The sequence below is a fragment of the Artemia sp. Qi Xiang Cuo genome, chromosome 8, assembly GCF_049724085.1.
Source record: "Artemia sp. Qi Xiang Cuo chromosome 8, ASM4972408v1, whole genome shotgun sequence".
NCBI classification, from domain to species: Eukaryota; Metazoa; Arthropoda; class Branchiopoda; order Anostraca; family Artemiidae; genus Artemia; species Artemia sp. Qi Xiang Cuo.
Window position 1 is genome coordinate 55,815,808 of NC_142801.1, and position 27,899 is coordinate 55,843,706.

A 27,899-nucleotide genomic window follows, 5' to 3' on the forward strand; every position below is an offset into this window, starting at 1 on the left:
TTTATGCGTTTGTTTATGTGTGTTTGTATTTGTTTGTATGTGTATGTGTATGTATTTTGGTGTTTGTCAGTGTCTGTGTATATGTGTGTGTGTGTGTCTGTGTGTGTGTGTATGTGTGTGTGTGAATGTGTGTGTGTGTGTATGTGTGTGTGTGTCTGTGTGTGTGTTTGTGTGTTTATGTTTTTTTGTGTGTGTGTGTGTGTGTGTCTGTGTTTGTGTGTTTTTGTGTTTGTGTTTGTGTGTTTGTGTGTGTGTTTATGTGTATGTTTATTTCTGTGTGTATGTGTGTGTGTCTGTATGTCTGTGTTTATGAGTTTGTATGTGTGTGTGTATGTGTGTGTTTTAATTTGTTTTTGTATTAGTCTTAGAGTAAGTTGGTGTGTCTATTAGAGATTGTATTTGTGTTTGTATTATTGTGTGTATTAGTTTCTGTGTGTGTTTGTATATGTGTCTGTTTGTTTGTGTGTATGTTTGTGTGTGTGTTTGTATTTGTGAATATTTGTGTGTGTGTGTGTTTGTGTGTGCATGTTAGTTTGTGTGTGATTATGTATGTTTGTGTGTGTGTGTGTGTGTGTGTGTGTATTTGTGTGTGTGCATGTTTGTGTGTATGTTTGTGTGTTTTTATGCGTGTGTGCTTCAGTGTTCGTTTGTATTTGTGTGTGTGTGTGTTTTTGTGTGTGTGTGTGTGTGTGTGTATGTTTTAGTGTGTGTGTGTTTTTGTTTTCGTGTGTGTTTTATTTTTTGTGTGTGTGTGTGTGTGTAAGTTTTTGTGTGTGTCAGTTTTTGTGCGTGTGTGTGTAAGTTTTTGCGTATGGGTGTAAGTTTTGTGTGTGTGTGTGTGTAAGTTTTTGTGTGTCTAGCTTTTGTGTGTGTAAGTTTTGACGTGTGTGTGTAGTTTTCGTGTGTGTGTGTATAAGTTTTTGTGTGCATGTAAGTTTTCGTGTGCATGTGTAAGTTTTTTTTTTGTGTGTGTGTGTGTGTGTAAGTTTTTGTGTGTGTGTGTAAGTTTTTGAGTGTGTGTGTGTTAGTTTTCGTGTGTGTGTGTGTAAGTTTTTGTGTGTGTGTGTAAGTGTTTGTGGGTGTGTGTAAGTTTTTGTGTGTGTGTGTTAGTTTTTGTGTGTATTAGATATTGTGTTTTGATATCAGTTTTTTGTGTGTTTGTGTTAGTTTGTGTGTGTGTGTTTTTGCGTGTGTGTGTGTTAGTTTTTGTGTGTGTTAGTTTTTTGTGTGTGTGTGTGTGTAAGTTTGTGTGTGTGTGTGTGTGTGTGTGTAAGTTTTTGTGTGTGTAATTTTTTGCGTGTGTGTGTAATTTATCGTTTGTGTGTGGGGTAGTTTTGTGTGTGTGTGTGTGTGTGTGTGTGTGTATGTTTTTGTGCGTGTGAGTTTTTGTGTGTGTGTGTGTGAGTTTTTGAGTGTGGGTGTAAGTTTTTGTGTGTGTGTGTGTGTGTAAGTTTTTGTGTGTCTAAGCTATTGTGTGTGTAAGTTTTGAAGTGTGTGTGTTTAAGTTTTCGTGTGTGTGTTTATAAGTTTTTGTGTGAATGTAAGTTTTCGTGTAATTGTGTAAGTTTTTGTGTGTGTTTGTGTTTGTATGTAATTTTTTGTGTGTGTGTGTATTTTTTTGAGTGTGTGTGTAATTTTTCGTGTGTGTGTGTGTGTAAGTTTTTGTGTGTGTGTGTAAGTTTTTGTGCGTGTGTGTAAGTTTTGTGTGTGTGTGTAAGTTTTTGTGTGTCTTAGCTTTTGTGTGTTGATATTAGTTTTTTTTGTGTTTTTTTATGTTTTTGTTTGTGTGTGTTTGTTTCTATGTTTGTGTTTTATTTTTTGATTTTTTTTTTTTTGTTTTTTTTTTTGTTTTATTGTTTTTTTGTGTGTGTTTGTTTGTTTGATATTTTTTGTGTGTATAAGTTTTGGGGTGTGTGTGTTTGATTTAGTGTGTGTTTGTGTTAGTTTTTTTTGTGTGTTTGTGTGTGTGTAATTTTTTGTGCGTGTGTGTGTGAGTTTTTGTGTTTGTGTGTGTGTGTGTGTGTGTAAGTTTTTGTGTGAGTGTGAGTTTTTTTTTTGTTCATTTTTATTTTTTTGTGTTTTTGTTTGTGTGTGTGTTTGTAAGTTTTTGTGTGTTTGTAAGTTTTGGCGTGTGTGTGTGTGAGTTTTCGTGTGTGTGTGTGTGTGTGTAAGTTTTGTGTTTTTTTTTTTGTTTAATTTTTTGTTTGATTTTTATTTTTTGTGTTAATTTAATTTTTAGTTGTAGTGTTTAATTTTTTTTTTGTGTGTGTGTTTGTGTTTGTTTTTTTGTGTGTGTGTGTGTGTAAGGTTTGGCGTGTGTGTGTCAGTTTTCGTGTGTGTGTGTGTGTGTGTAAGTTTTCGTGTGCATGTGTAAGTTTTTGTGTGTGTTAGTTTTGGCATGTGTGTGTGTAAGTTTTAGTGTGTGTTTGTGTAAGTTTTGTGAGTGTGTGTGTGTGTAAGTTTTTGTGCGTGTGTGTGTGAGTTTTTTTGTGTTCATGTGTAAGTTTTTTGTGTGTGTGTGTGTGTGTGTGTGTGTGTGTGTGTGTGTGTGTGTGTTTGTGTTTGTGTGTGTGTTATTTTTGGCGTGTGTGTGTGAGTTTTCGTGTGTTTGTGTGTGTAAGTTTTGTGTGTGTGTGTGTGTGTATGTAAGTTTTTTTGTGCATTTAAGTTTTTGTGTGCATGTAAGTTTTCGTGTGCTTCCCAAATCATGAGTTTCAGACAACACACTCCTATGAGTGGCTAAGAAATCTAGCTCAGAAAAGTCAAAAATAGCAAATTAACCATCCCGAATCATAGGTTTCAGTCAACACACACCTACGAATGGCAATGAAATCCTGCTCAGAAAAGTCAAAAAATATCAAACTAGTCATCCCAAACTATATGTTTCAGACAACAAACACCTATGAAAGGCTAAGAAATCCAGCTCAGAAAAGTCAAAAGTAGCAATCCATCCACCCCAAATCATAGGTTTCAGACACTACACACCTATGAAAGACTAAGAAATCCAACTCAGAAAAGCCTGAAATAGCAACCCACACATCCCAAATCATAGGTTTCAGACACCTCACACCTACGAAAGACTAAGAAATCCGGTTATGAAAAGTCGGAAATAGCAAATTACACATCCCAAACTATTGGTTTCAGACAACATTCACCTACGAAATACTCGAAAACCTTAGCTCAGAAAAGCCTGAAATAGCAAACTACACATCCCAAATCATAATGTTCTGACAACACATACCTATGAAAGGCTAAGAAACCTAGCTCAGAAAAGTCGAAAATAGCAAACTACACATCCCAAATCATAGGTTTCAGACACTACACACCTATGAAAGACTAAGAAATCCAACTCAGAAAAGCCCGAAATAGTAATTTACATATCCCAAATCATAAGTTTCAGACAGCATTCACCTACGAAATACTAGAAAACCTTAGCTCAGAAAAGTCTGAAATAGCCAACTACTCATCCCAAACTCGAAGTTTGAGACAACAAACACCTATGAGTGACTAAGAATCCTAGCTCTGAAAAGTCCAAAAAGCAAACTACACCTCCCAAATCATAATTTTCTGAAAGGACACACATATGATAGGCTAAGAAATCTAGCTCAGAAAAGTCAAAAATAGCAAATTAACCATCCCAAATCATAGGTTTCAGTCAACACACACCTACGAATGGCTAAGAAATCCAGCTCAGAAAAGTCAAAAAAATAGCAACCCAGTCACCCCAAATCATAGGTTTCAGACACCACACACCTATGAAAGACTAAGAAATCCGGTTATGAAAAGTCGGAAATAGCAAATTACATATCCCAAATCATAGGTTTCAGACAACACTCACCTATGAACGGCTAAGAAACCTAGCTCAGAAAAGTCAAAAATAGCAAACTAGTCATCCCAAACTATAGGTTTCAGACAACAAACACCTATGAAAGGCTAAGAAATCCAGCTCAGAAAAGTCAAAAGTAGCAATCCATCCATCCCAAATCATAGGTTTCATAGAACACACGCCTATGAAAGACTAAGAAATCCAGCTCAGAAAAGTCAAAAATAGCAAACTACATATACCAAATCATAGGTTTCAGACAACACACACCAACGAAAGACAAATAAACCAAGCTCAGAAAAGTCAAAAATAGCAAAATAATCATCCCAAACTATTGGTTTCAGACAACATTCACCTACGAAATACTAGAAAACCTTAGCTCAGAAAAGTCTGAAATAGCAAACTATACATCCCAAATCATATTTTTCTGACAACTCAAACCTATGAAAGACTAAGAAATCCAGCTCAGAAAAGTCGAAAATAGCAAACTACACATTCCAAATCATAGGTTTCAGACACCACTCACCTATGAAAGACTAAGAAATCCAACTCAGAAAAGTCAAAAATAACAAACTACATATCCCAAATCATAAGTTTCACTCAACACACATCAACGAAAGGCTAAGAAACCTAGCTCATAAAAGCCTGAAATAGCAAACTACTCATCCCAAACTATTGGTTTCAGACAAAATTCACCTAGGAAATACTAGGAAACCTTAGCTCAGAAAAGCCTGAAGTAGCAAACGACACATCCCCAATCATAGGTTTCAGACAACACACATCAACGAAAGACGGGTGCTCGGGGAGAGCCTTTGTGGGTCTGTGGGTCCCTTGAGGGTCGGTGGTCCTTTGGGAGCTCGGGGGGCCTTTGGGGACCGGGGGATGGGCTTGGGGGTCCGGGGATGTCTTTTGGGGGTCTGGGTGGGCCTTGGGGGCGCCGGGTGGGTCTTTGGGTGCCTGGGGGACATTTGGGGACCGGTGGAGGGCCTTGGGGCCCCCGTGGGTCCTTTGGGAGCTCGCTGTGCCGTTGGGGGGCCCGGGGAGGGCATTGGGGGGGCTGGGTGGGCCTGTGGGGTGCCGGTGGCCCTTTGGGAGCTTGGGGGGCCTTTGAGTGTCCGGGGGGACAGTTGGGAGCCTGGGGGACATTTGGGGCCTGGGGATGGCATTTGGGGGTCTGGGTGGGCCTTCGGGGGACCGGTGGAGCGCCTTTGGGAGTTTGGGGGCTTTGAGGACCGGGGGCTTCCTTCGGGGTTGGGGTAGGAGGATTGGAACCCTTTGGGGTTGGGTTAGAGGACCTCACAACACTGTTCAAATGAAACTTGTGTATTATAACGACCACACTCAAAACCTCCTCCAAAATCTCTTCAAAAATCTTCTTTTAAAATGTCTCTATCTGTTTCGCCGAAATAGTTCCATAACCTGTCTAAAACGGTTTCGCCCAAATAATCACTAAACGTAAATTCAGCGTGTTCCTTTGTTATTGGCATCTCTGTGCTAACGCATTTCAAATTAATAGGAAACCTTCTCGCGCGCTAAAACAATTCATCGCTAAGATGTTTCTTGCCTAATTGTTTCCATGGCCTTTGGTTATTAATATCCTTTGGAGTTCGACCAAAAGAGTTGTTCCCGAGGCAAAGACATTAATGATATGGATCTATTCCTGGAGAAATGTTTCTAGGCGGAAATTTTTAAAGTCTGACAGATGATGTCATTGATTGATTGATCTGTCAAGAAGGGGAAATTAATTTGTTGTTTCTAAGGGGAATTATTGATTCACGATAGGTGAATTGAGGTCGACTGCACAGGTGTTCCACGGTCGATGTTGTTGTAAGTGCACGCTCTCAGTGAATGTCAAGGTCGTTGTTGTTGTTGTTGACACACTTTGATTAAGCAATCAATTTCTCGGAAATTCACTTCCCCTTCGATTAAGCAATCAAGTTCTCGGAAATTCACTTCCCCTTCGATTATACAATCAATTTCTCGGACATTCACTTCCCCTTCGATTACGCAATCAAGTTCTCGGAAATTCACTTCCCCCTTGAGTCCTAGATCAATAACATTGTTCCCGTTAGAATTCAATGCGCATGTGCAACCTTCATCCCGGAGCTATTACACATAGAAACATCAAATAAATCGACCTTGGAAAAAGAGGTCATTGATCCCCATTGCACAATCATTCTCCCTAGGGGGGCTATGCCCTTATTTGGACCATAAACCACGTGGTGATCGTGGGAGTTTTAAAAAAAAGTGTCCGGATCGGGATTCGAAGGGGTGGTGTAATCGTCGGAGTAACACCCCCTCCTCTACTTCTGTCGAAAATGACTTCCGCTGTCAGCCCCAGCTTTTTATTTGGAAAGTGGACGTGATTGCCCTATTTGAAGTGGAACCTTACAATAATTCTGTATGATCGAAGGCACAAAGTGGGCTCTTGCCCCTTCTAAAACCATTTCATCTCTAACTTTCCTGCAGAAAGGTATTTTATTTCCACCAACTGGCCTGAGATTCAAGGGGGGGCAAGACCGATGGGACTTGAGAATAGTGATTCTCGGAGGCGTGCAGTCTGTTTGAAACTTACGGGGCAATTGATTTTATGCAGCGGATGCATTTTCATATCCATTCACCACTTCTAAGCCCCATCTACCTTCTGCATCAAAGTGTCTAGGTTCACTTGAAATTCAGTAAGAGGTTACCGAAAGCCAAGCGAAAGTAGTAATGTATATGCTGGTTTCACGCCTACAAGAATATACAGTACAGTTTAACGCCTACAAGAATATACAGTACAGTTTCACGCCTACAAGAATATACAGTACAGTTTCACGCCTACCAGAATATACGATACAGTTTCATGCCTACAAGAATATACACTACAGTTTCACGCCTACAAGAATATACAGTACAGTTTCACGCCTACAAGAATATACAGTACAGTTTCACACCTACAAGAATATACAGTACAGTTTCACGCCTACAAGAATATACAGTACAGTTTCAAGCCTACAAGAATATACAGTACAGTTTCACGCCTACAAGAATATACAGTACAGTTTCACGCCTACAAGAATATACAGTACAGTTTCACGCCTACAAGAATATACAGTACAGTTTCACGCCTACAAGAATATACAGTACAGTTTCACGCCTACATGAATATACAGTGTATTTTCACGACTACAAGCCTGAGGCATGAATATACACTTCAGTTTGACATGCACGTTGTAAAAAGCGACCAATCCTTTACCTATAAAGTGGTCAACCGCGTTTTGCTTACCTTATGTTCCCTTGGTACCTTTTCAAGCAACTTGTGCAAAAAGCGAGATATTTTTTTGGACAATTGCCTTAACTCGAGAGTAGTTTGATTAAGAATGTAACATGTCTAGAATTGATGCCATTATGCTGTTGAATAATTTACCAAAAAACTAACTTTATTTACAAAAAAAGGGTTTAGCATTTGCGAATTGGACTCTATGAATGATATTAATTAATGTTTGAATAATAAGAGCGTGAATGATTCTAATTAGTGATTGGATTGTATGAAGGTGGAGAAACAGAAAAGGTAGTAAATATTGATCGGGCTTTTATTTTTTCTGTTCAATTATTTTCAGTGTAAGCCAATATAATGCTAGGGGGGAAATTAAGTTTTGTGAGGGTAAAAATGGTATTTATTTAGTACCCGGTAAACGAGTGACTTGAAATGCTTCATTAGAAATAGGTTATTGCTAATGATACCTCCTCGACTGATATTTTTTATTGTATTTTATAGCTATTAGCCAAACGTTGCGTTGTGTTTGTCACACCAACTAGTAAATATTTATCGGGCTTTTATTTTTTCTGTTCAATTATTTTCAGTATAAGCCAATATAATGCTAAGGGGGTAATTAAGTTTTAAGGGGGGTAAAAATGGTAGTTATTTAGTACCCGGTAAACATGTGACTTGAAATGCTTCATTAAAAATAGGTTATTGCTAATGATTCCTCCTCGACAGATATTTTTTTATTGTATTTTATAGCTATTAGCCAAACGTTGTGCTGTGTTTGTCACACCAACTAGTAAATATTTATCGGACTCTTATTTTTTCTGTTTAATTATTTTCAGTGTAAGCCAATATAATGCTAGGGGGGAAATAAAGTTTTGAGAGAGGTAAAAATGGTAGTTATTTAGTACCCAGTAAACATGTGACTTGAAATGCTTCATTAGAAATAGGTTATTGCTAATGATACCTCCTCAACAAATATTTTTTTATTGTATTTTATAGCTATTAGCCAAACGTTGCCATGTGTTTGTCACACCAACTAGTAAATATTTATCGGGCTTTTATTTTTTCTGTTCAATTATTATCAGTGTAAGCCAATATAATGCTAGGGGGGAAATTAAGTTTGAGGGGGGGGGTAAAAATGGTAGTTATTTAGTACCCGGTAAACATGTGACTTGAAATGCTTCATTAGAAATAGGTTATTGCTTGTGATACCTCCTTGACAAATATTTTTTATTGTATTTTATAGCTATTAGCCAAACGTTGCGTTGTGTTTGTCACACAAATTAGTAAATATTTATCGGATTTTTATTTTTTCTGTTCAATTATTTTCAGTGTAAGCCAATATAATGCTAGGGGAAGGGGGGAATTAAGTTTTGAGGGGGGTAAAAATGGTAGTTATTTAGTACCCGGTAAACATGTGACTTGAAATGCTCCTTTAGAAAGAGGTTATTCCTAATGATACCTCCTCGGCAGATAGTTTTTTATTGCATTTTATAGCTATTAGCCAAACGTTGCGTTGTGTTTGTCACACCAACTAGTAAATATTTATCGGGCTTTTATGTTGCGTTGTGTTTGTCACACCAACAGGTAAATATTTATCGGGCTTTTATTTTTTCTGTTCAATTATTTTCAGTGTAAGCCAATATAATGCTAGGGGGAAAATTAAGTTATGAGGGGGTAAAAATGATATTTATTTAGTACCCGGTAAACATGCGACTTGAAATGCTTCATTAGAAATAGGTTATTTCTTATGATACCTCCTCGACAGATATTTTTTACTTATTTTATAGCTAATAACCAAACGTTGCGTTGTGTTTGTCACACCAACTAGTAAATATCTATCGGGCTTTTATTTTTTCTGTTCAATTATTTTCAGTGTAAGCCAATATAATGATAGGGGGGAATTAAGTTTTGAGGGGGTAAAAATGGTACTTATTTAGTACCCGTTAAACATGTGACCTGAAAGGCCGGATTAGAAACAGGTTATTTCTAATGCTACCTCCTCGACAGATATTTTTTTATTGCATTTTATAACTATAGGCCAAATGTTGCGTTGTGTTTGTCACATCAACTAGTAAATATTTATCGGGCTTTTATTTTTTCTGTTCAATTATTTTCAGTGTAAGCCAATATAATGCTAGGGGGGAAATTAAGTTTTGAGGGGGGTAAAAATGGTACTTATTTAGTACCCGGTAAACATATGACTAGAAAAGACTGAAATTGATTTTTACTCCCAGAACTCAGAAATTCAGGCGTCAAGTCAAAAAGCGCAAAGCTAAATCATGAGACTGGCAGCACTGACACGAATTTGATGAGAGAAAGCATAATTCATTATGCCCCACGAACTCTTTGTAGCGAGCTAGCTGTAGCTTCTATGGTAAACACCATTTATCAGATAGCTAAGGGGGTTAAGCTGCACAGGGGGTTCAGTTGTATGTGGGTTTTATTATAGGAGGGTTCGATTATACGGGGAGTTCCCTTGCACGGAGGTTCAATTGCACGATGGTTCAGTTACAGGGGGTTTAGTTAAATGGGTTGGAGTTGCAGGGGGGCTGAGTTGCATGAGGGTTCAGTTAAAGAGGGCTCAGTTGCACGAGGGTTTTTTGGACTTCGAAATTATTCACCTTTTTGTTTTGTTTACGTATCATAAAATGACATAAAATATGCTTATGGCTCTAACAAGTGTACTCTATGCTTGCCCAGAGACACGATGCGGCTTTCCCATCCCCTCACCCCATTTTTTTTTTCACTAAATTCTTTTTGGACTACGAAATTATTCAACTTTTTTTTACGTATCTTAAAATGACATGAAATATGTTGATGGCTCTAACAATTGTACTCTCTGCTTGCCCAGAGACACGATGCGGCTTTCCCACTGTTACTCTATGGCCGGTTATCGACACTACCTAGTTTATTGCATGTATTAAATCAGTATTTTTACACAGTGGAACGATAAACACATAACTAATATCTCTAAAAAAGTGAAGATGAAGCATTTTAAGAAAGTGTGTTCACATGCTAGTGTTATTGTAGCATTGAATGCTGACAAGCAGAAGTATTTAAACTATGAAATAAGTACAAGTGGTAGCACTATCGGAAACGTATGCTTGCATTGTCATCACAGTAAGGAATTGAATTTCTTTGGAGTACCAAAAAAAATTCAACTCTTATGATGGTGGATATGCGAGATTGGGATCTCTGGAGATGATTGCACTCAAAGAGAATGCAAACATAAAAATAATATTTGATAAAGAGGGGCATCTTCTTGCTAGTGCTTGTGGCAACATGTTACCCAGTGTTAAACCATATCGTCAGCTTTCGGGTACTAGCATTCAAATGAAAGCAAAGACGAAAAGAAAGGCCTACTCTTCTACTAATATCATAAACTGTATCTTGTCTGTGTGCCGGAACTGTTACCTGAGTAAAAATAGTGTGATAATAGACACTAAATTTTCCAGAAAAATAAAAAAGGCATTGTCTGAAAATATCACTAAGGAATATAAAGATGAATCAATGAAAAACAAAGTACCAGCAAACGTTACTACCATTGATAAAACGGTCAATTAACCAAGTTATACCAAAGACGAAAAAAATATTGAGCCTGTCGATGACACACCTATAAAAATTTTGTATAAGTCAAAATGGAATAATGATTATCCTACTGATTACGAACTAAGAGAAGACAATAGCTATAGTATCAAGAGAGAACATGGTAAACTATTTTATGGAACAGATTCAAAATGTCCAAAGTTGTTCAATGATATTAATAATTTATAATAATATATATTTTTTGTATTAATATTCTACATAACATTATTTCATGAAAAATATATTATGCATTACATTGTTATGTGTTCATAATTTTTTAGAGTAAGCTAGCATATCAAACGTTTAGAATGTCTATTAAAACATCGGAGATGTAAGAAAAGGAATTTGCATACATCATATATCGGATAGATAGGTTAACATAGAGAAAATCTAAGTATAAGAATGAATAAATTCTCTATCAATATCTATTAACAGATACTTGGGATAGCATTGACAAAATCAAAGTATCAGAGTGAATAAATTCCTTATCAATGTCTTTTGACAGATACGTTTAATAAAACTGATATAATTTAAGTATCAAATTGAAAAAATTCTTTATTAACATTCTTTATCGATATCATATGTCGGATACGTCGGATAACATTGACAAAATCTATATATTAGAATGAAGAAATTCTCTATCATTATCCGTTGTCGGATTTGTCATTATGAAAAAATTATAAGTAAGTAAGTAACAAACTCTTTCTTGAATTCACCTGTTGGATACACAATACAGAAATTAAAAAAAAATTGTAATTTCCAGACTTCATTTGCATGCAATAGATACTGAGGGTTCTATGACTCCTCCCCGCAATGAATCCTAAGGGTTTTATGACTCCTCCCCGCAATGAATTCAGATGGTTTTAGGACTCATCCCCCTAGCTATAACTCCATTCAACCTTGAGCGAAGGTATAAAAGTTTGACGAAGTATTATTATGACACAGAATTTATTGGTTTGAAAAAATCATCTTGTGGTGTCATATTTGAATGTACATTTTTACTATTGCCTATTGAATTCGAAGAAATTGACTGTTATCATTGGATAGTTAACTATAATATGCTTGAGTATGATAAAAACTTATTGTGTACTGCATTAAGTCGTATAAAGAGACTGGGATTCTATGATAGAGTGATTACACAACTTAATAATACTGGTCAGGTACTGAGAAATGTTCAGGAGGAAGTCAGTGAAATTTGCAGCTTTTTCAGGGTTGAAGCACTCTATGTAAAGGGTATTGTATCTACAGATAAAGTTTTAATTCAAAAGTGTGACCCTAGGATTCCACTTTTTAATCTAGAAGAATTTAAGTGTCCTAAATTTGAAGGGGCGTATCACCGTCCTGAAGACGAGGTTAGGTTCTTCGCGCAGCGGATACCTAAGGACATACCTGATCGTAATAAATCCATAAGAAATAGTAAAAAACTAGTCTATATCATGGGACCATCGTTTCTGGATGTTTAAGAGTGAACGCTAAGCACTATTTTTATATAAATATGTGTTTTTTCTCAAAAAATCTGTTAATATGTTTAAGTAATAAATATCTTTAAGCTTAACCCGTCTTTTTTCTTTAGAATAATTCTATTCATTTCATTAAATTATGAAGAAATTGTAAGTAAGTAACAATCACTTTCTTGAATTCGCTTCCTGGACACAATACAGATATTTAAGTCAAGAAATTATGAAAAAAGTTGCAAGTAAGTAATAAACTCTTTATTATTTTCACCTATTGGATACACAATACGAAAATTTCATTCAAGAAATTGTGAAGAAATTGTAAATAGGTAGCAAACTCTTTCTTGAAGTCACCTTTTGTATACACAATGCAGAAATTTCATTCAAGAAACTATGAAAAAATTGTAAGTAAATAACAATGTGTCTGTGTGTGTGCAAGGCAGAGCAATTTCCTCACAAATTCTACTATTTAATGCCCCCCTCCGCCCCACCGCAGTGGCCGCCCCAAAAGCAGGCGGGCCGGGAAGCGCCGCGGATGGCCGCTGCGGGGGCCGGGAAGCATCGCGGGGCCCGCTAAGGCGGGCCAGGGAGCCTCGCGGGTCGGAAAGTGCCGCGAGGGCCGCGGGGGCCGCTGGGGCGGGGTGGAGGGGGGCATTAAATAGTGGAATTTGTGAGGAAATTGCTCTGCCGTGCACACACACAGACACATTGTTACTTACTTGCGATTTTTTCATAATTTCTTAAATGAAATTTCTGTATTGTGTATTCAAGTGGTGAATTCAAGAATGAGTTTGTTACCTACTTACAATTTATTCATAATTTCTTGAATGAAAGTTCCGTATTGTGTATCCAAAAGGTGAAAACAATAAAGAGTTTATTACTTACTTGCGATTTTTTCATAATTTCTTGAATGAAATATCTGTATTGTGTCCAAGAGGCGAGTTCAAGAAAGAGTTTGTTACTTACTTAGAATTTCTTCATAATTTAATGAAATAAATAGAACTATTTTAAAGAATAAAGACGGGTTAACCTTAAAGACAGCCTATTAATTATTTAAACACTTTAATAGATTTTTTAAGAAAAAACACATATTTACATAAAAATAGTACTTAGAGTTCACTCTTAAACATCCAGAAACGATAGTCCCATGATATAGAATAGTTTTTACCGTGTCCTATGTATTTATCACGATCAGGTATATCCTAAGTTATCCACTGCCCGAAGAACCTAACCTCGTCTTCAGGACGGTGATACGCCCCTTCAAATTTAGGACACTTCAATTCTTCTAGATTGAAAAGTGGAATCCTAGGGTCACACTTTTGAATTAAAACTTTATCTTTAGGTACATTACCCGTTACGTAGAGTGCTTCAACCCCGAAAAAGCTGCAAATTTCACTGACTTCCTCCTGAACATTTCTCAGTTCCTGACCAGCATTATTAAGCTGTATCACTCAATCGTAGAATTCCATTCGTTTATACGACATAATGTAGTACACCATTTGATTTTATCATCATTATACATATCATAGTTGACTATCAAATAATAAAAGTCAATTCGTTCGAGTTCCATAGACATAAGTAAAAACAAACCTTCAAATATAACACCAAAAGATGTTTTTTTTAAACCGATCAATACTGTGTCATACAGTCCTATCATCTTGGAAGCTATTAATGTAGTTGTTAAGTAGAGAAATACTTCGTCAAACTTTTATACCTTCGCTCAAGGTTGAATGGAGTTATGGCTAGGAGGATGAGCCCTAAAATCATTTGAATTCATTGTGGGGAGGAGTCATAAAACCCTTAGAATTCATTGCGGGGAGGAGTCATAGAACCCTCGGTATCTATTGCGTGCAAATGAAGTCTAGAAATTACGATTTTTTTTATAATTTCTGTATTGTGTATCCAAGAGGTGAATTCAAGAACGGATTTGTTACTTACTTACTTACAATTTTTTCATAATGACAAATCCGACAACGGATGATGATAGAGAATTTTTTCATTCTAATAGATAGATTTTGTCAATGTTATCCGACGTATCCGACATATGATATTGATAAAGAATGTTAATAAAGAATTTGTTCAATTTGATACTTAAATTATGTCAGTGTTATCAAACGTATCTGTCAAAAGATATTGAAAAAGAATTTATTCACTCTGAAACTTTGATTATGTCAATGCTATCCCAAGTATCTGTCAATAGATGTTGATAGAGAATTTATTCATTCTTATACTTACATTTTCTCTATGTTAACCTATCTATCCGATATATGATGTATGCAAATTCCTTTTCTTACATCTCCGATGTTTTAATAGACATTCTAAACGTTTGATATGCTAGATTACTCTAAAAATAATGTACACATAACAATGTAATGCATAATATATTTCTAATGAAATAATGTCACTTAGAATATTAATAAAAAAATATATATATTATTATACATTATTAATTTCAATGAATAACTTTGGAAATTTGGAATCTGTTCCATAAAATGGTTCACCATGTTCTCTCTTGATACTATAGCCATTGTCTTCTCTTAGTTCGTAATCAGTAGAATAATCATTATTCCATTTTGACTCATACACAATTTTTATAGGTGTGTCATCGACAGGTTCAATATGCTTTTCGTCTTTGGTATTTTTTGTTTCATTGACTGTTTGATCAATGGCAGTAACGTTTGCTGGTACTTTCTTTTTCATCGATTCATCTTTATATTCCTTAGTGATATTTTCTGCGAATGCCCTTTTTATTTTTCTAGCAATTTCACTGTCTATTATCATACTATTTTTACACAGGTAACAGTTCCAGCACGAAGACAAGATATGGTTTATGATGTTAGTAGAAGAGTAGGCCTATCTTTTCGTCTTTGCTTTCATTTGAATGCTAATACCCGAAAGCTGACGATATAGTTTAACACTGGGTAACATGTTACCACAAGCACTAGCAAGAAGATGCCCCTCTTCATCAACTATTATTTTTATGTTGGCATTCTCTTTGAGTGCAATCATCTCCGGAGATCTTAATCTCGCATATCCACCATCACAAGAATTGATTTTTTTTTTTGGTACTCCAAATAAATTCAATTCCTTACTGTCATGACAATGCACGCATACTTTTCTGATAGTGCTACCACTTGTACTTTTTTCATATTTTAAATACTTCTCCTTGTCAGCATTCAATGCTATAAAAACACTATCAAGTGAACACACTTTCTTAAAATGCTTCATCTTCACTTTTTAGAGATATTAGTTATGTGTTTATCGTTCCACTGTGCAAAAATACTGATTTAATACATACAATAAACTAGGTAGTGTCGATAACCGGCCATAGAGTAACAGTGGGAAAGCCGCATCGTGTCTCTGGGCAAGCAGAGAGTACAATTGTTAGAGCCATAAACATATTTCATGTCATTTTAAGATACGTAAAAAAAGTTGAATAATTTCGAAGACCAAAAAGAATTTAGTCCAATAAAAAAAATTCAAAAAAATCGGGGGGAGGGGGTGGAAAAGCCGCGTCGTATCTCTGGGCCAGCATAGAGTACAATTGTTAGAACCATAAGCATATTTTCTGTCATTTTAAGATACGTAAACAAAAAAAAGTTGAATAACTTCGAAGTCCAAAAAAACCCTCGTGCAACTGAGCCCTCTTTAACTGAACCCTCATGCAACTCACCCCCGTGCAACTCCACCCCATTTAACTAAACCCCCTTTAACTGAACCCTCGTGCAAGTGAACCTCCTTGCAAGTGAACTCCCCGTATAATTGAACCCCTGTATAATCGAACCCACATACAACTGAACCCCCTGTGCAGCTGAACCCCCTTAGCTATGTGATAAATGGTGTTTACCATAGAAGCTACAGCTAGCTTGCTACAAAGTATTCGTGGGGCATAGTGAATTACGCTTTCTCTCACCAAATTCATGTCAGTGTTGCCAGTCTCATGATTGAGCTTTGCTCTTTTTGACTTGACGCCTGAATATCTGAGTCCTGGGAGTAAAAATCAATTTCAGTCTTTTCTAGTCACATGTTTACCGGGTACTAAATAACTACCATTTTTACTCCCCTCAAAAATTAATTTCCCCCCTAGCATTATATTGCCTTACACTGAAAATAATTGAACAGAAAAAATAAAAGCCCGATAAATATTTACTAGTTGGTGTGACAAACACCGCGCAAAGTTTGGCTATAGCTATAAAATACAATAAAAAATATATGTCGAGGAGGTATCATTAGCAATATCTTGTTTCTAATGAAGCATTTCAAGTCACATGTTTACCGGGTACTAAATAACTACCATTTTTACCCCCTCAAAACTTAATTTCCCTTCTAGCATTATATTGGCTTACACTCAAAATAATTGAACAGAAAAAATAAAATCCCGATAAATATTTACTAGTTGGTGTGGCAAACACAACGCAACGTTTGGCTAATAGCTATAAAATACAATAAAAAATATCTGTCGAGGAGGTATCATTAGCAATAATCTATTTCTAATGGAGCATTTCAAGTCATATGTTTACCGGGTACTAAATAAATACCATTTTCACCCCCCTCAAAGCTTAATTCCCCCCTAGCATTATATTGGCTTACACTGAAAATAATTGAACAGAAAAAATAAAAGCCCGATAAATATTTACTATCTTTTCTTTTTCTCCACCATCATACGATCCAATCACTAATTAGAACTATTCACGCTCCTATTATTCAAACATTAACTAATATCGTTCATAGAGTCCAATTCGCAAATGCTAAACCCTTTTTTTTGTAAATAGAGTTATTTTTTGGTAAATGATTCAACAGCATATTGGCATCAATTCTTGACATGTTACATTCTTAATCAAACTACTCTCGAGTTAAGGCAATTGTCCAAAAAAAATATCTCGCTTTTTGCACACGTTGCTTAGAAAGGTACCAAGGGAACATAAGGTAAGCAAAACGTGTTTGACCACTTTATAGGTAAAGGATTGGTCGCTTTTTACAACGTGCATGTCAAACTGAAGTGTATATTCATGCCTCAGGCTTGTAGTCGTGAAAATACACTGTATATTCTTGTAGGCGTGAAACTGTACTGTATATTCTTGTAGGCGTGAAACTGTACTGTATATTCTTGTAGGCGTAAAACTGTACTGTATATTCTAGTAGGCGTGAAACTGTACTGTATAATCTTGTAGGCGTGAAACTGTACTGTATATTCTTGTAGGCGTGAAACTGTACTGTATATTCTTGTAGGCGTGAACCTGTACTGTATATTCTTGTAGGCGTGAAATTGTACTGTATATTCTTGTAGGCGTGAAACTGTACTGTATATTCTTGTAGGCGTGAAACTGTACTGTATATTCTTGTAGGCGTGAAACTGTACTGTATATTCTTGTAGGCGTGACACTGTACTGTATAATCTCGTAGGCGTGAAACTGTACTGTATATTCTTGTTGGCGTGAAACTGTACTGTATATTCTTGTAGGCGTGAAACTGTACTGTATATTCTTGTAGGCGTGAAACTGTACTGTATATTCTTGTAGGCGTGAAACCAGCATATACATTACTACTAGCGAACGTCACTCTAGCAATTTTAAACCGTTGAACTTCGTAAACTAGACCGTTATCAGGTTTCGAAATTTGTTGTATGGGGATTTCTCATATCATTACAAAGAGTGATATGCAAGTAATAATCGCCAAGTTTTTCATCTTCAGGGACACAGGGTTAAATAGTTGATCTACTTAGTCTATCTCTTATTCACTTTTTGTGCATTTTAGGGAATAGATATGTATCCTCGTGCAAGTGGTTGCGCAAATATTATAAATAATAATATAATAAAATGACGTTGCACTTATGTGGCAATCGCTGATATAATTAAATTGCTTTTCCCATCTAATCAAATACACAGGCAACAACTAATGGGCGTTATTTTTAGAGGCGAAATAACGTAACTTTAACGCTGTAAGTTTAGAAACAACAACATTAATTTTTCTTAGGCTTCATGCTTTGGGGCAAACTAAAGCATTAGCTTGTATACATAGTGTATTTTAAAATTAGCAACATTAATGTGATGCCAGAAACTTTAGAATTAGGTTGGTTTTAAACTGTATTTCGAGACCGTCTTTCTGGAACGTGTCTCTATTTTTTTTTCCTTTTTTTGAAGATAAAATTATTCAGACCCATCATCTTTAAAGTTTTGAGGGGTTGCCAACTACAAAATTTAATCAATGGTTAAAAAAACATAAAGTTTTGCTTGTGCAGCAGCTACTTCGGCTAAGCTAACCGAAAGTTGCTGCAACGCATCATGTTGCACTAGCAATGAAAGCCTCGTTACAGTTTCCATTTCTGTTAAAGGATAATACAAAAAAAACAAGATTACCATAATAGAAAATGAATAAAAAGTTATGAAGAAGGTTACATGATCAAGGAAGGGCCAAGGCCGTATGCAAGTAGGGATTAACAATAGCAAGAGAAGACATTAAAGCATAAAATCGAAGCTTAGATTGTTATTTAGGTGAGCTGTGTAACTGAAGAACTAATGCTCAACCGGAGTTCGACCCGAATACCTAATATGATTAGGACTAAAGAATTCACTGACTTGCAACTTCACTCTCTTAAAGACTTTAAAATAATTACAAAACACGACGTTTTTAGTATGCTAATGTGAAATTATTGATTACTAAATTAAAATTATAATTAACTAGAAAAGCTTCAACATCATTTTGATTACTCGTCTTTTATTTAGATTCAAACTAAGAGCATTAGCAGAACCAAAAATTTCAGCAAATACTATATTACGAATCTTCTTGTAATAACTAGTAGGTAGGGCTAGAAAGCTTTCCATGTACAGCAGAGACATCCGCACGAATTAATTTTGCAGTATAAATCCAGTAAAACTTTTAAAACAGGCAAATTATGCTACGAATACAGAAAATTATGGCGAAAATAATTTTTTTAAACTATTCCTGTGCGGTGTAACCCAGGGATCTGTCCTCACACGTAAGTTATAGAGACTGACTATAATAGCTGTACTGATGTATTTCCTTAGTAATAGTTTCTAATTTACGAAAAAATGAATGAGATGAGAAAAATAAACTCAGAGTGAGAGCCAAAAGGCAGGTTTTCAAATGATTACAAATAAAGTATGTTCAAGAAACGAATCAGATAGTAATGATGAAAGTTTTCACTCAATGGGAGAAGCTGGGAAGGAACTATATGCCCTCCTTGGATTTTGGAAAAATCAATACCGGCAAAATCAATATTAAATGTGACGTATCCATAAGTAAAATACGAAGAAAAGAGTTCAGTTTAAGGTGAATTTATAATCCAACTTTAAATATGCCCCCTGCCTTGAAAACAACATTTTTCAGCAGTAAAACTACTTAGGGCTCACCCGCATTAACCACTCACCATTACTGAAGTGTACTAAATCTACCCTATTGAAGAGGCTTGAACAGTCAAAGTAAGTAGAAATAGTACCATATAGACATGAACCATATAGAAATCAACCTTTTAACGAAGAAAGCCACGGTACCCTTTTTTTGGTTAATGCTGTAGCTATAGCTGAAAAACATACGTAAGCTTCTGGTAAAGTGTTAAATATGAGAATATTCTTAGTTACATCCCCTTTCACGCCTAAAGAATTATGCAGAGAATTCAGGCAAATATAGAAAAATATATGGATAGTTTTTAGTACAAATAATTTTCCAGTACTTGGTTTCCCCTAAGAGGAGTTATTTTCAGGCCAGTTGTGATACAAAAATTCAGTTGACTGATTAGGGCTCATTTACGATGATTCAGCCTTTTTAATTAATTCATTTTCCTCATCTCACCGATTTGTATTTTGCGCGTTTTTGTTTCACAGTTACAAGACTTGAGAGCGAAGCGTATTGTTACCACGGCATGTGGCCGTGGTAAATTAGTTTCTAATCTTAGATGACACAAATTTTTTAAGAACTGAAAATAGAATTCGATTTCAAACTGGTTCCAATTGGAAATCAAAGGGCATAGTAGTTAGAAGCATGAAGTGTGTAAATGTTTGCATAAAAATAAATACAATTTAATGATGATAAAATTGCAAGTCTTCAAGTCGAAAATGATAAATATGAAAAAAAGAAACTAGTTTTCAAACGACTAAAAACCAGAATTTTTTTTTTTTTTAATTTAATAATATAAGTGAAAATAAGGGGCGCAAAATGAATTTGCCTTTACATAACTTGATCTTTTTAACTCGCTTTTCATACTTGCTGACTTTTTTCATTTATGCATTTATCATCAATTTGATGTCTATGCTATGCACAGCCCAAACCATTTTGAGCCCTTAGTTTTCACTTATATTCACAGATTCTTGAAAAGAAAAATTTTTTTAATTTTTTAGTCCATTTCAAAAATTAGTTTTAATTTTTTTATATCTATATTTGTTACTACAATCAAAAACGCATGTATTTGCAAGGAAGTTTTTTCTGTTTTTTCTCTCTACGTATCTAAAATTGCATACATCTTTTATTTCTTATATTGAGAGAAAAATTGCATCTTTGTATTAATTATAGTTTTGATGATTTCTTTGTTAATGACAATGACAATGATAATTTTATATTCAATCAATTTACCAGTATCAATCAGATTTGGGACAGCCTCGTACTCCGATTGTTCAATATCCATTTTTATGACATCGATTATACGATTCTCATGTCCAAGAAATTTCATGATTGACCGTAAACTTTTCATTTGCCAACCTTTAGTGTTTACTTCATCTTTTCCTTGAAGGCCTAAAATAAAAATAAAATGTGAATTTCCATTCCAATAATTCTCACTTAGTAGGTACTGCTGAGTACCTACTGAGTACACACTTCTCAGTAAGGGCCTCCCTCAGGCCACTCAACCAGTCCCCAGGTGGTGGATAGGGGATCACTCTGCAGTTACGCAGGGTACCTCATGGGTAGTGAGGCGCGGACCAAGGGGGGCCCAGTTTCTGGGGGTCTTGAAACATAGCTGGAGCACCCTCGTCTGGGGGCCATAAATTCAGACGGAAAAGGAGAATGGCCCCTCTGATTTTCACTGGGCAGGGCCCATCGGCGTATGGATACGTCCCATCAGTCACAAACCTCCCCCCAGTAATGGGTTAAAGCCATTCAAGAAACCCCTTCTTTAATTTTTAATGATGAATATGAACAAGAGATCAAATATGAGAATCAGTGCGACCGTGTCCGGGGTAACCGAAGATAATGCGTTAAGAGCTACCGCGTTCGGTGTAGCCGACGATTCAATGACCGAGAATCGCATGAATATATCTATGTTGACAACTCCAACCTTGGAGGCCATTAGTTCCCCAAAAATAACTATGTCAATAGGTACCCTCAACACTAGAACCCTCACTAAACAAGGAAAAATAGACCTACTCCTAAGAGAGATAAAACGGTACAGCTGGGACGTTATTGGTCTAGCCGAAACCCATCTTCCAGTCACTGGTGAAGTGAAACATGGAAATGTAACCCTTCTACTCTCGGGACGTAATGATGGCAAACATCTAAAAGGGGTAGGTTTCCTATTGTATAATAAAGCCAGAAAATTCTTAATCACCGTAACCCCCCTCACGGAACAGATCATCATGATCCGCCTGAAAGGTTCACCCACCAACCTCCCGATTTTTCATGTTTACGCTCCGGATTCCAGCAGAGACGACCAAGAGTTTGAAAACTTCTATCTCCAGCTTCAAAGTCTAGTTGATTCTGTCCCTAAATAGGACATAACCTTTGTCATTGGTGACTTCAACGCCATCGTTGGAAACAACCACACATGACATGAAGATGTAATGGGCAAATTTGGAAATGGAAAAATGAACAGAAGAGGAGAACGCCTTATCAAATTCTGCAGAGACAGGGATTTAGTCATTAAAAACCACTGTTAAAGCACAGACCTCGCCATAAGATATCCTGAACCTCACCAGATGGAAAAACTAAAAACTTAACAGACTACACCCTCGTGTCTAGACGTTGGAAAACGTCCGTCCTAAACATGGTCACGCTAGCTGGTGGCGACTTTGACAGCGACCACTTGCTTGTCATGTCTAGGTTCAAAACAAGATTTAAAACAGCATTAAGTTGTCTAAGAAAAACCCGAAATTTCGAGTAATTCCCCTGAAAGACGAGAACACACGTATGACCTACATCACCACTCTATCCGAAAAAATTTCGGAGCTCACGTCAAGCTCTCCACCTATCCTGTCTAAGGAAGATATCGACAACCTGGTGACTAGCAGCACAAATATCATATGTGATGTCACTCATTCCGCACTGGGTACCTAAACAAAACAATCAGAAACCTTGGATAACAGACGAGATCATCTCCCTCTGCGACGAAAAGCACCAACTGACGAACAAGCAAAATAAACAAAGTAGGGACCGATAAAAGCAACTCAAACGGGCTGTAGAGAAAACCATCAGACGCGCTCATCGCACTTTTATTAAAGAAAAGTGCGATCAATGTGAATCGGCCTTCAAGAAAGGAGACCCCCACTTCATGTATAGAAGAGTGCGGAAATTGGCCAATAAGAACATCAAAGCGTGTTCCCTTCTCGATGAACATGGAAAACAAATACAATCCAAAGACGGAAACCGCTCTCGATGGAAAAACCATTTTAAAAATAAACTGAATTTGGCCATCCACCCAGACCCAACAATTCTCGACAGCTTCCCCGTAACCTCTACAGACCCTAGTCCTCCCCCTCTTCGCTCTGAACTAGAAGCAACTATCAGAAACTTCAGAAAAAACAAAGGTGCCGGCCTCGATGGAATCCAGCCTGAACTATTGAAAGTAAACTGCAAACCACTCCTTGACCTTTACCATAAAATTGCCACAGCTGCTTTGGAAAAAGGTCACTTCCCCTCACCCTGGTGCGAAGTCACAATAGTCCTTCTGCATAAGAAAGGCTCTAAAGCTGTCTGCGACAACTACCGCTAAATAAGTCTTACCAGCCACGCCGCAAAAATCCTCACAAGAGTCATGCTCGGGCGCATACGAGCCATTTTCTCAACGGTCATTCCGGAATACCAAGCCAGCTTCCGACCTAATAGATCAACAATTTATCAGATATTCACTGTCCGGCAGATCATGGAAAAGTATAGCGAACTTGGCCGCAGCATCTACCACCTTATCATAGACTTTAAACAAGCTTTCGATCTCAGATGAAAAGAAGGTTTATGGCACATCCTTCTTCACTTTGCCATCCAATCAAACCTGATCTCGCTGATGAAAGACATCTATAAGAAGTTCAGAAGCCGCGTCATGACTGGAGAAGGACTTACCGAGGGCTTCAAAACCTCTAATGGAGTGCTTCAAGGTTGCCTGCTATCACTGGAGCTGTTCAATTTCTTCCTATCTGCAGCCCTTTCACTCACAGATAAACCCACCAGGCGCCCTTTTCGGAGGAGTGGTGAAAGATAAACTAGCATATGCCGATTACATAGACCTAATAGCAGAGTCCCTTCAAGATCTACAATCCCAGGCTAAAAGCGTTCATTCGTCTACCAACCTCTTCGGAATGGCCATCAACACCTCAAAAACGAAAGTCATGTGCTGCTCACGCAAGGTCGATTCACAGGTAAATCTCAGCCTTCAGCTTGATGGAGTTACCATTGAGAGGGTGGAAGATTTCATCTACCTTGAGAGCTCACTTACTTCAGATAACAGCCAACTCAAAGACATCAAGAGACGCCTGACACTTGCGAACTCCAGTTTTTAAGCTCTGATGCCCATCTGGAGGAATAAGAATTTAACAACAATTCTCAAAACGAGACTCTTCTACTCCCTCATTATTCCGATCGCCATCTATGCCTGTAAATCCTGGACGCTTAAAACAGACGATCAATGTCGCCTAGCTGCCTTTGAAACCAAATCCCTACGACGCATCGCTAGTATCACCTACCACGACAGAATCTCCAACTCCAAGCTTCTCCATAATCTGAAAGTCAAATTCACAATACTGGACAAAATAAAGCCACAACAACTCAAATGGCTTGGACATACCCTACGCATGGCTAGCACTCGTCTCCCGAAGATAGCCTTCGATGGACGAGTACATGGTTCTTGCCCCAGAGGTCACCCTCCGAAGAGATGGAAAGAAAATTTCTCACTCTACAGCCTGCCACAACTCCTCCGCCTGGTTGACAACAGAAGCACCTACAGGAGGCATATCAATGAACTGGTCAAAGAAGAGGCCCAAAAACGACCTTCAAGGACGGATAGAACATAAGTCAAGTCAAGTAAGTCTATTCTCACTTTAGCTCTTAAAGCTCTGATTTTAGCTAGAGGCTATGGGCCCTTTGTATGGAGGGGATGGCCATGGGAGTTTGGAAGGTGGCTCGTTTGAACCGAAACTAGCCTTGTTTTTAAGGGTTCTTTTTCTAGCCCTGTTTTTAAGGGCTCTCTTTCTAGCCCTCTTTTTAAGGGTTGAAAGTGACTTAAGAACAACCATTCCTACTCCTGTTCCCTATTTTCTAACTGTTCACCCTAACAACCCCCTATGGCATCAAATCAAAATTTTGAGATATCTATTTTATAAAGAATTGTTGAAATTTTTACGTAGTTTGTCTCTGGGGTTGATATGAATCACAAAGACCCAGGTTCAAGGGCCCTAAATTATAAAAATTGATCATTGTTTCATGCCTGATAAATTTTGAATGGTCCTTCATTTATGAGATATGTTTGAGATTAGTTATGCATTTAATCCCTTTTTATAAGGCTGCTCCTTTTTTTCTGTTTTGTTTTTCAAGTGGTATTCTTTTATTTATTTCTTCAGTAATTTGAAAGGATAGTCTTCATTGTCTAGTTTTTTTTTTTTTTCAAGCAGTGAAGAATATCTTTTCTGTTTTGTATTAATCATTCATTTGTCTCTCGGTTTAGACGTTTTGAACATTTTTACTTTCATTCAAAAAGCTTACTTTAAGAGGGTCAGGAGGCATATATTTGAAGGATCACTGGACTACTTTGACTCTTCCGTAACACAAATTTAAAATCCTTGAGTGATTTCGATTGAAAAAAGTGCAAGTACCTACATTTTTGGCAAAAAGTTGAGAAAGGAGGATTGAGATAATGGCGGGCATGGGAAGGCTTATTTAGAGAAGCCATGGGTCCACCATGGGTCCACTTTTCTTGTTCAACGAATAGGGTCAGCCACGAATAGGGTCTTTGATATCTATTGAGCAGGCATTGCCCAGTTTTTTTTACCTTGTGTACCACAACAGGGAAATCGTCAGCCCTTCAATAGATTGAAGATTTTTCTTATATATAGATTCCATCTAAATGTAAATTTCCAGCATATCCAGAAATACATAAATACGGCTCTTCCAACTGCATCCAGACAAGAAGTTTTTAGATCCTCATTCTTGAGGACATTTTTTAATATATCGATACGCAGAGGTCTACTTCCAAGTTGTTTCGGGTATATTTTTTTAATGAATCATTTTTCCAAGGTATTCTTTATTCATGGATATATTTTTTTCCATAGGTTATTATTTTCATAAGGATATTTTTCATGTATCGATAAATAGACGTCTTCTTCCAAATTGTTTCGAGTATATTTTTTAAATGAATCATTTTTCCAAGGTATATTTTTTCATGGATATATTTTTCCTTGTGTAATTATTTTTCAAGAGAATATTTTAAAAATATCGATAAACAGAGGTCTACTTTCAAGTTATTTTGCTTTTCAGCTCTACTTTTAGATGGCACCACAAACGATAGGACACACAGGCACAGTGAGAGATACAATCAAAAAGTTAGGTTCACTTAGGTCTACTAAGCGTGGCATGCCATTCTGTCATCTAAAAGTCGAGATGAAAATGAAAACAACTTGGAAGTAGACCTTTGTTTATCGATATATTAAAAAGATCTTCATGAAAAATAATTACACGTGGAAAAATACATCCATAAAAAATATACCTTAAAACAATGGTTCAATTAAAAAATATACCCAAAACTACTTGGAAGAAAACCTCTGTTTATCGATATATTAAAAACATCCTCATGAAAATAATTACCCTTAGAAAAAATATACCCATAAAAAAATATATCTTAGAAAAATGATTCATTTAAAAAATGTACCCAAAACAACTTGGAAGAACACCTGTGTTTATCGATAAATTAAAAATATCCCCATGAAAAATAACAGCCCATGAAAATATATATCCATAAAAAACAAAAAATAACAACTTGGAAAAATGATTCAATTGAAAATTATATGCAAAATAAGTTGAGAAAGGAGGATTGAGATAATGGCGGGCATGGGAAGGCTTATTTAGAGAAGCTATGGGTCCACCATGGGTCCGCTTTTCTTGTTCAAGTTGTTGCAGCCACGAATAGGGTCTTTGATTGCTATTGAGCAGGCATTGCCCAATTTTTTTACCTTGTGTACCAAAACAAGGAAGTCGTCAGTCCTTCAATAGATTGAAGATTTTTCTTATATATAGATTCCATCTAAATGTAAATTTAAAGCATATCCAGAAATACATAAATACGGCTCTTCCAACTGCATCCAGACAAGAAGTTTTTAGACCCTCAATCTGGTTCTACCAGCGGATATATTCTTACAATTGGCTCCCCTTGGCCAAGGGACCTAAGGCTGTGGGTTTCAATATGTGGTCTCCATAGTTCAGGCAACAGTTCTAGATAGTTTCAAGCAAATCGAAAGTTTGGAGTTTGCGATGCAAATCGCAAATCTTACGGCCCTAAAATTATTTTTGTTAAGAAACAAATTTTGATGGTCTTTTTTATTTTTTTTTCGGGGAATAAAATATTTTTGTGTGTTTTTCCTTGTGCATATTGTCTTAATGACTCTAGAACTGAAGGACACAAATTTCCAGAAAAAAAAACTTTTGGCTCTTTTAGGGCCCTATTTTGGGAGGACCAAGCGCACAAACTAAATTTCTTTTTATACAAGGCTCCTCTTGGCCCAGTAATTACGGCTACAAGTATCAAGCTGATCAGAATCTTCAAGATTACTCACCCAATACCAGGCATAGCCCCCCTTACTTTGGCAATGCCTCTGGGGCGTTAAGATATGTGTATTCATGAGTCTCTGGAGGAAAGGGGTCACGATGACTTCAGTCCCCTAGAAGATTAAACATTATGCAGGTTTTCAGTCCGTATGATTGAAAAGTCCCTACAATTCAGTTCGAACAAATATAATTAAAAAACTATTGAAAAAGACTCTGACTAGTTGAAAATTTTTAGAAAATACTCAAAATTTTCCTAAAATTCTAATTGCAATCCAGTATATTATTCCTAAGCAAAAACGCTTTAAAAATGTTACAAATTCTCTTAAAATTTGCTGATAGTAAATGAAAAACGAAAAGTGAACAGACAAAAATTTCAAAGAAAAGTCATATTAATTGCTTTTCAGTAAAAGTTTAACTTGTTAAATGGATTAATTAAAAAAAACTTTCCGAAAAGAAGTCTTTTAAAGAAAAGTAAAGGCCATATTAAACTTAAGATTGGAAGAAGTAGAAATTTACAATAACTCAAACTCAAAATGACCAGAAATTAGAGGCAGCGCTATAGCGCTGCGTAAGTAAACGGCGATGTGGGAATAATGTATTACTTATTTATTTTTTTTTGGTTTTAGACCAGGGCACTTCGTATCGAAGGAGTTGTCGTAGAAAAATCGAAAAGGGGTCATTGGATTGGAAGTTGAATGGACTAGTGCTCTTTTTAATAGTCAAAAGTGAATAGAAGACAACTAGCCCCCCTCCAACGCCCAACATTTCACCAGACACATATAATGAAAATTTTGAGATAGCCATTTTGATA

The 27,899-nt window shown here is 36.6% G+C and overlaps 1 protein-coding gene across 1 annotated transcript in view; it reads right to left on the reverse strand.

Annotated features, from left to right (window-relative positions):
- LOC148949585 (putative methyltransferase-like protein 24) overlaps positions 1-27,899 on the reverse strand; it is a 121,085-nt gene that overhangs the window by 30,300 nt on the left and 62,886 nt on the right. Inside the window, exon 3 of the mRNA XM_089093022.1 lies at positions 20,705-20,863. Coding sequence (XP_088949148.1) covers positions 20,705-20,863 — 159 coding nt within the window. The remainder of the gene's footprint in view (positions 1-20,704; positions 20,864-27,899) is intronic.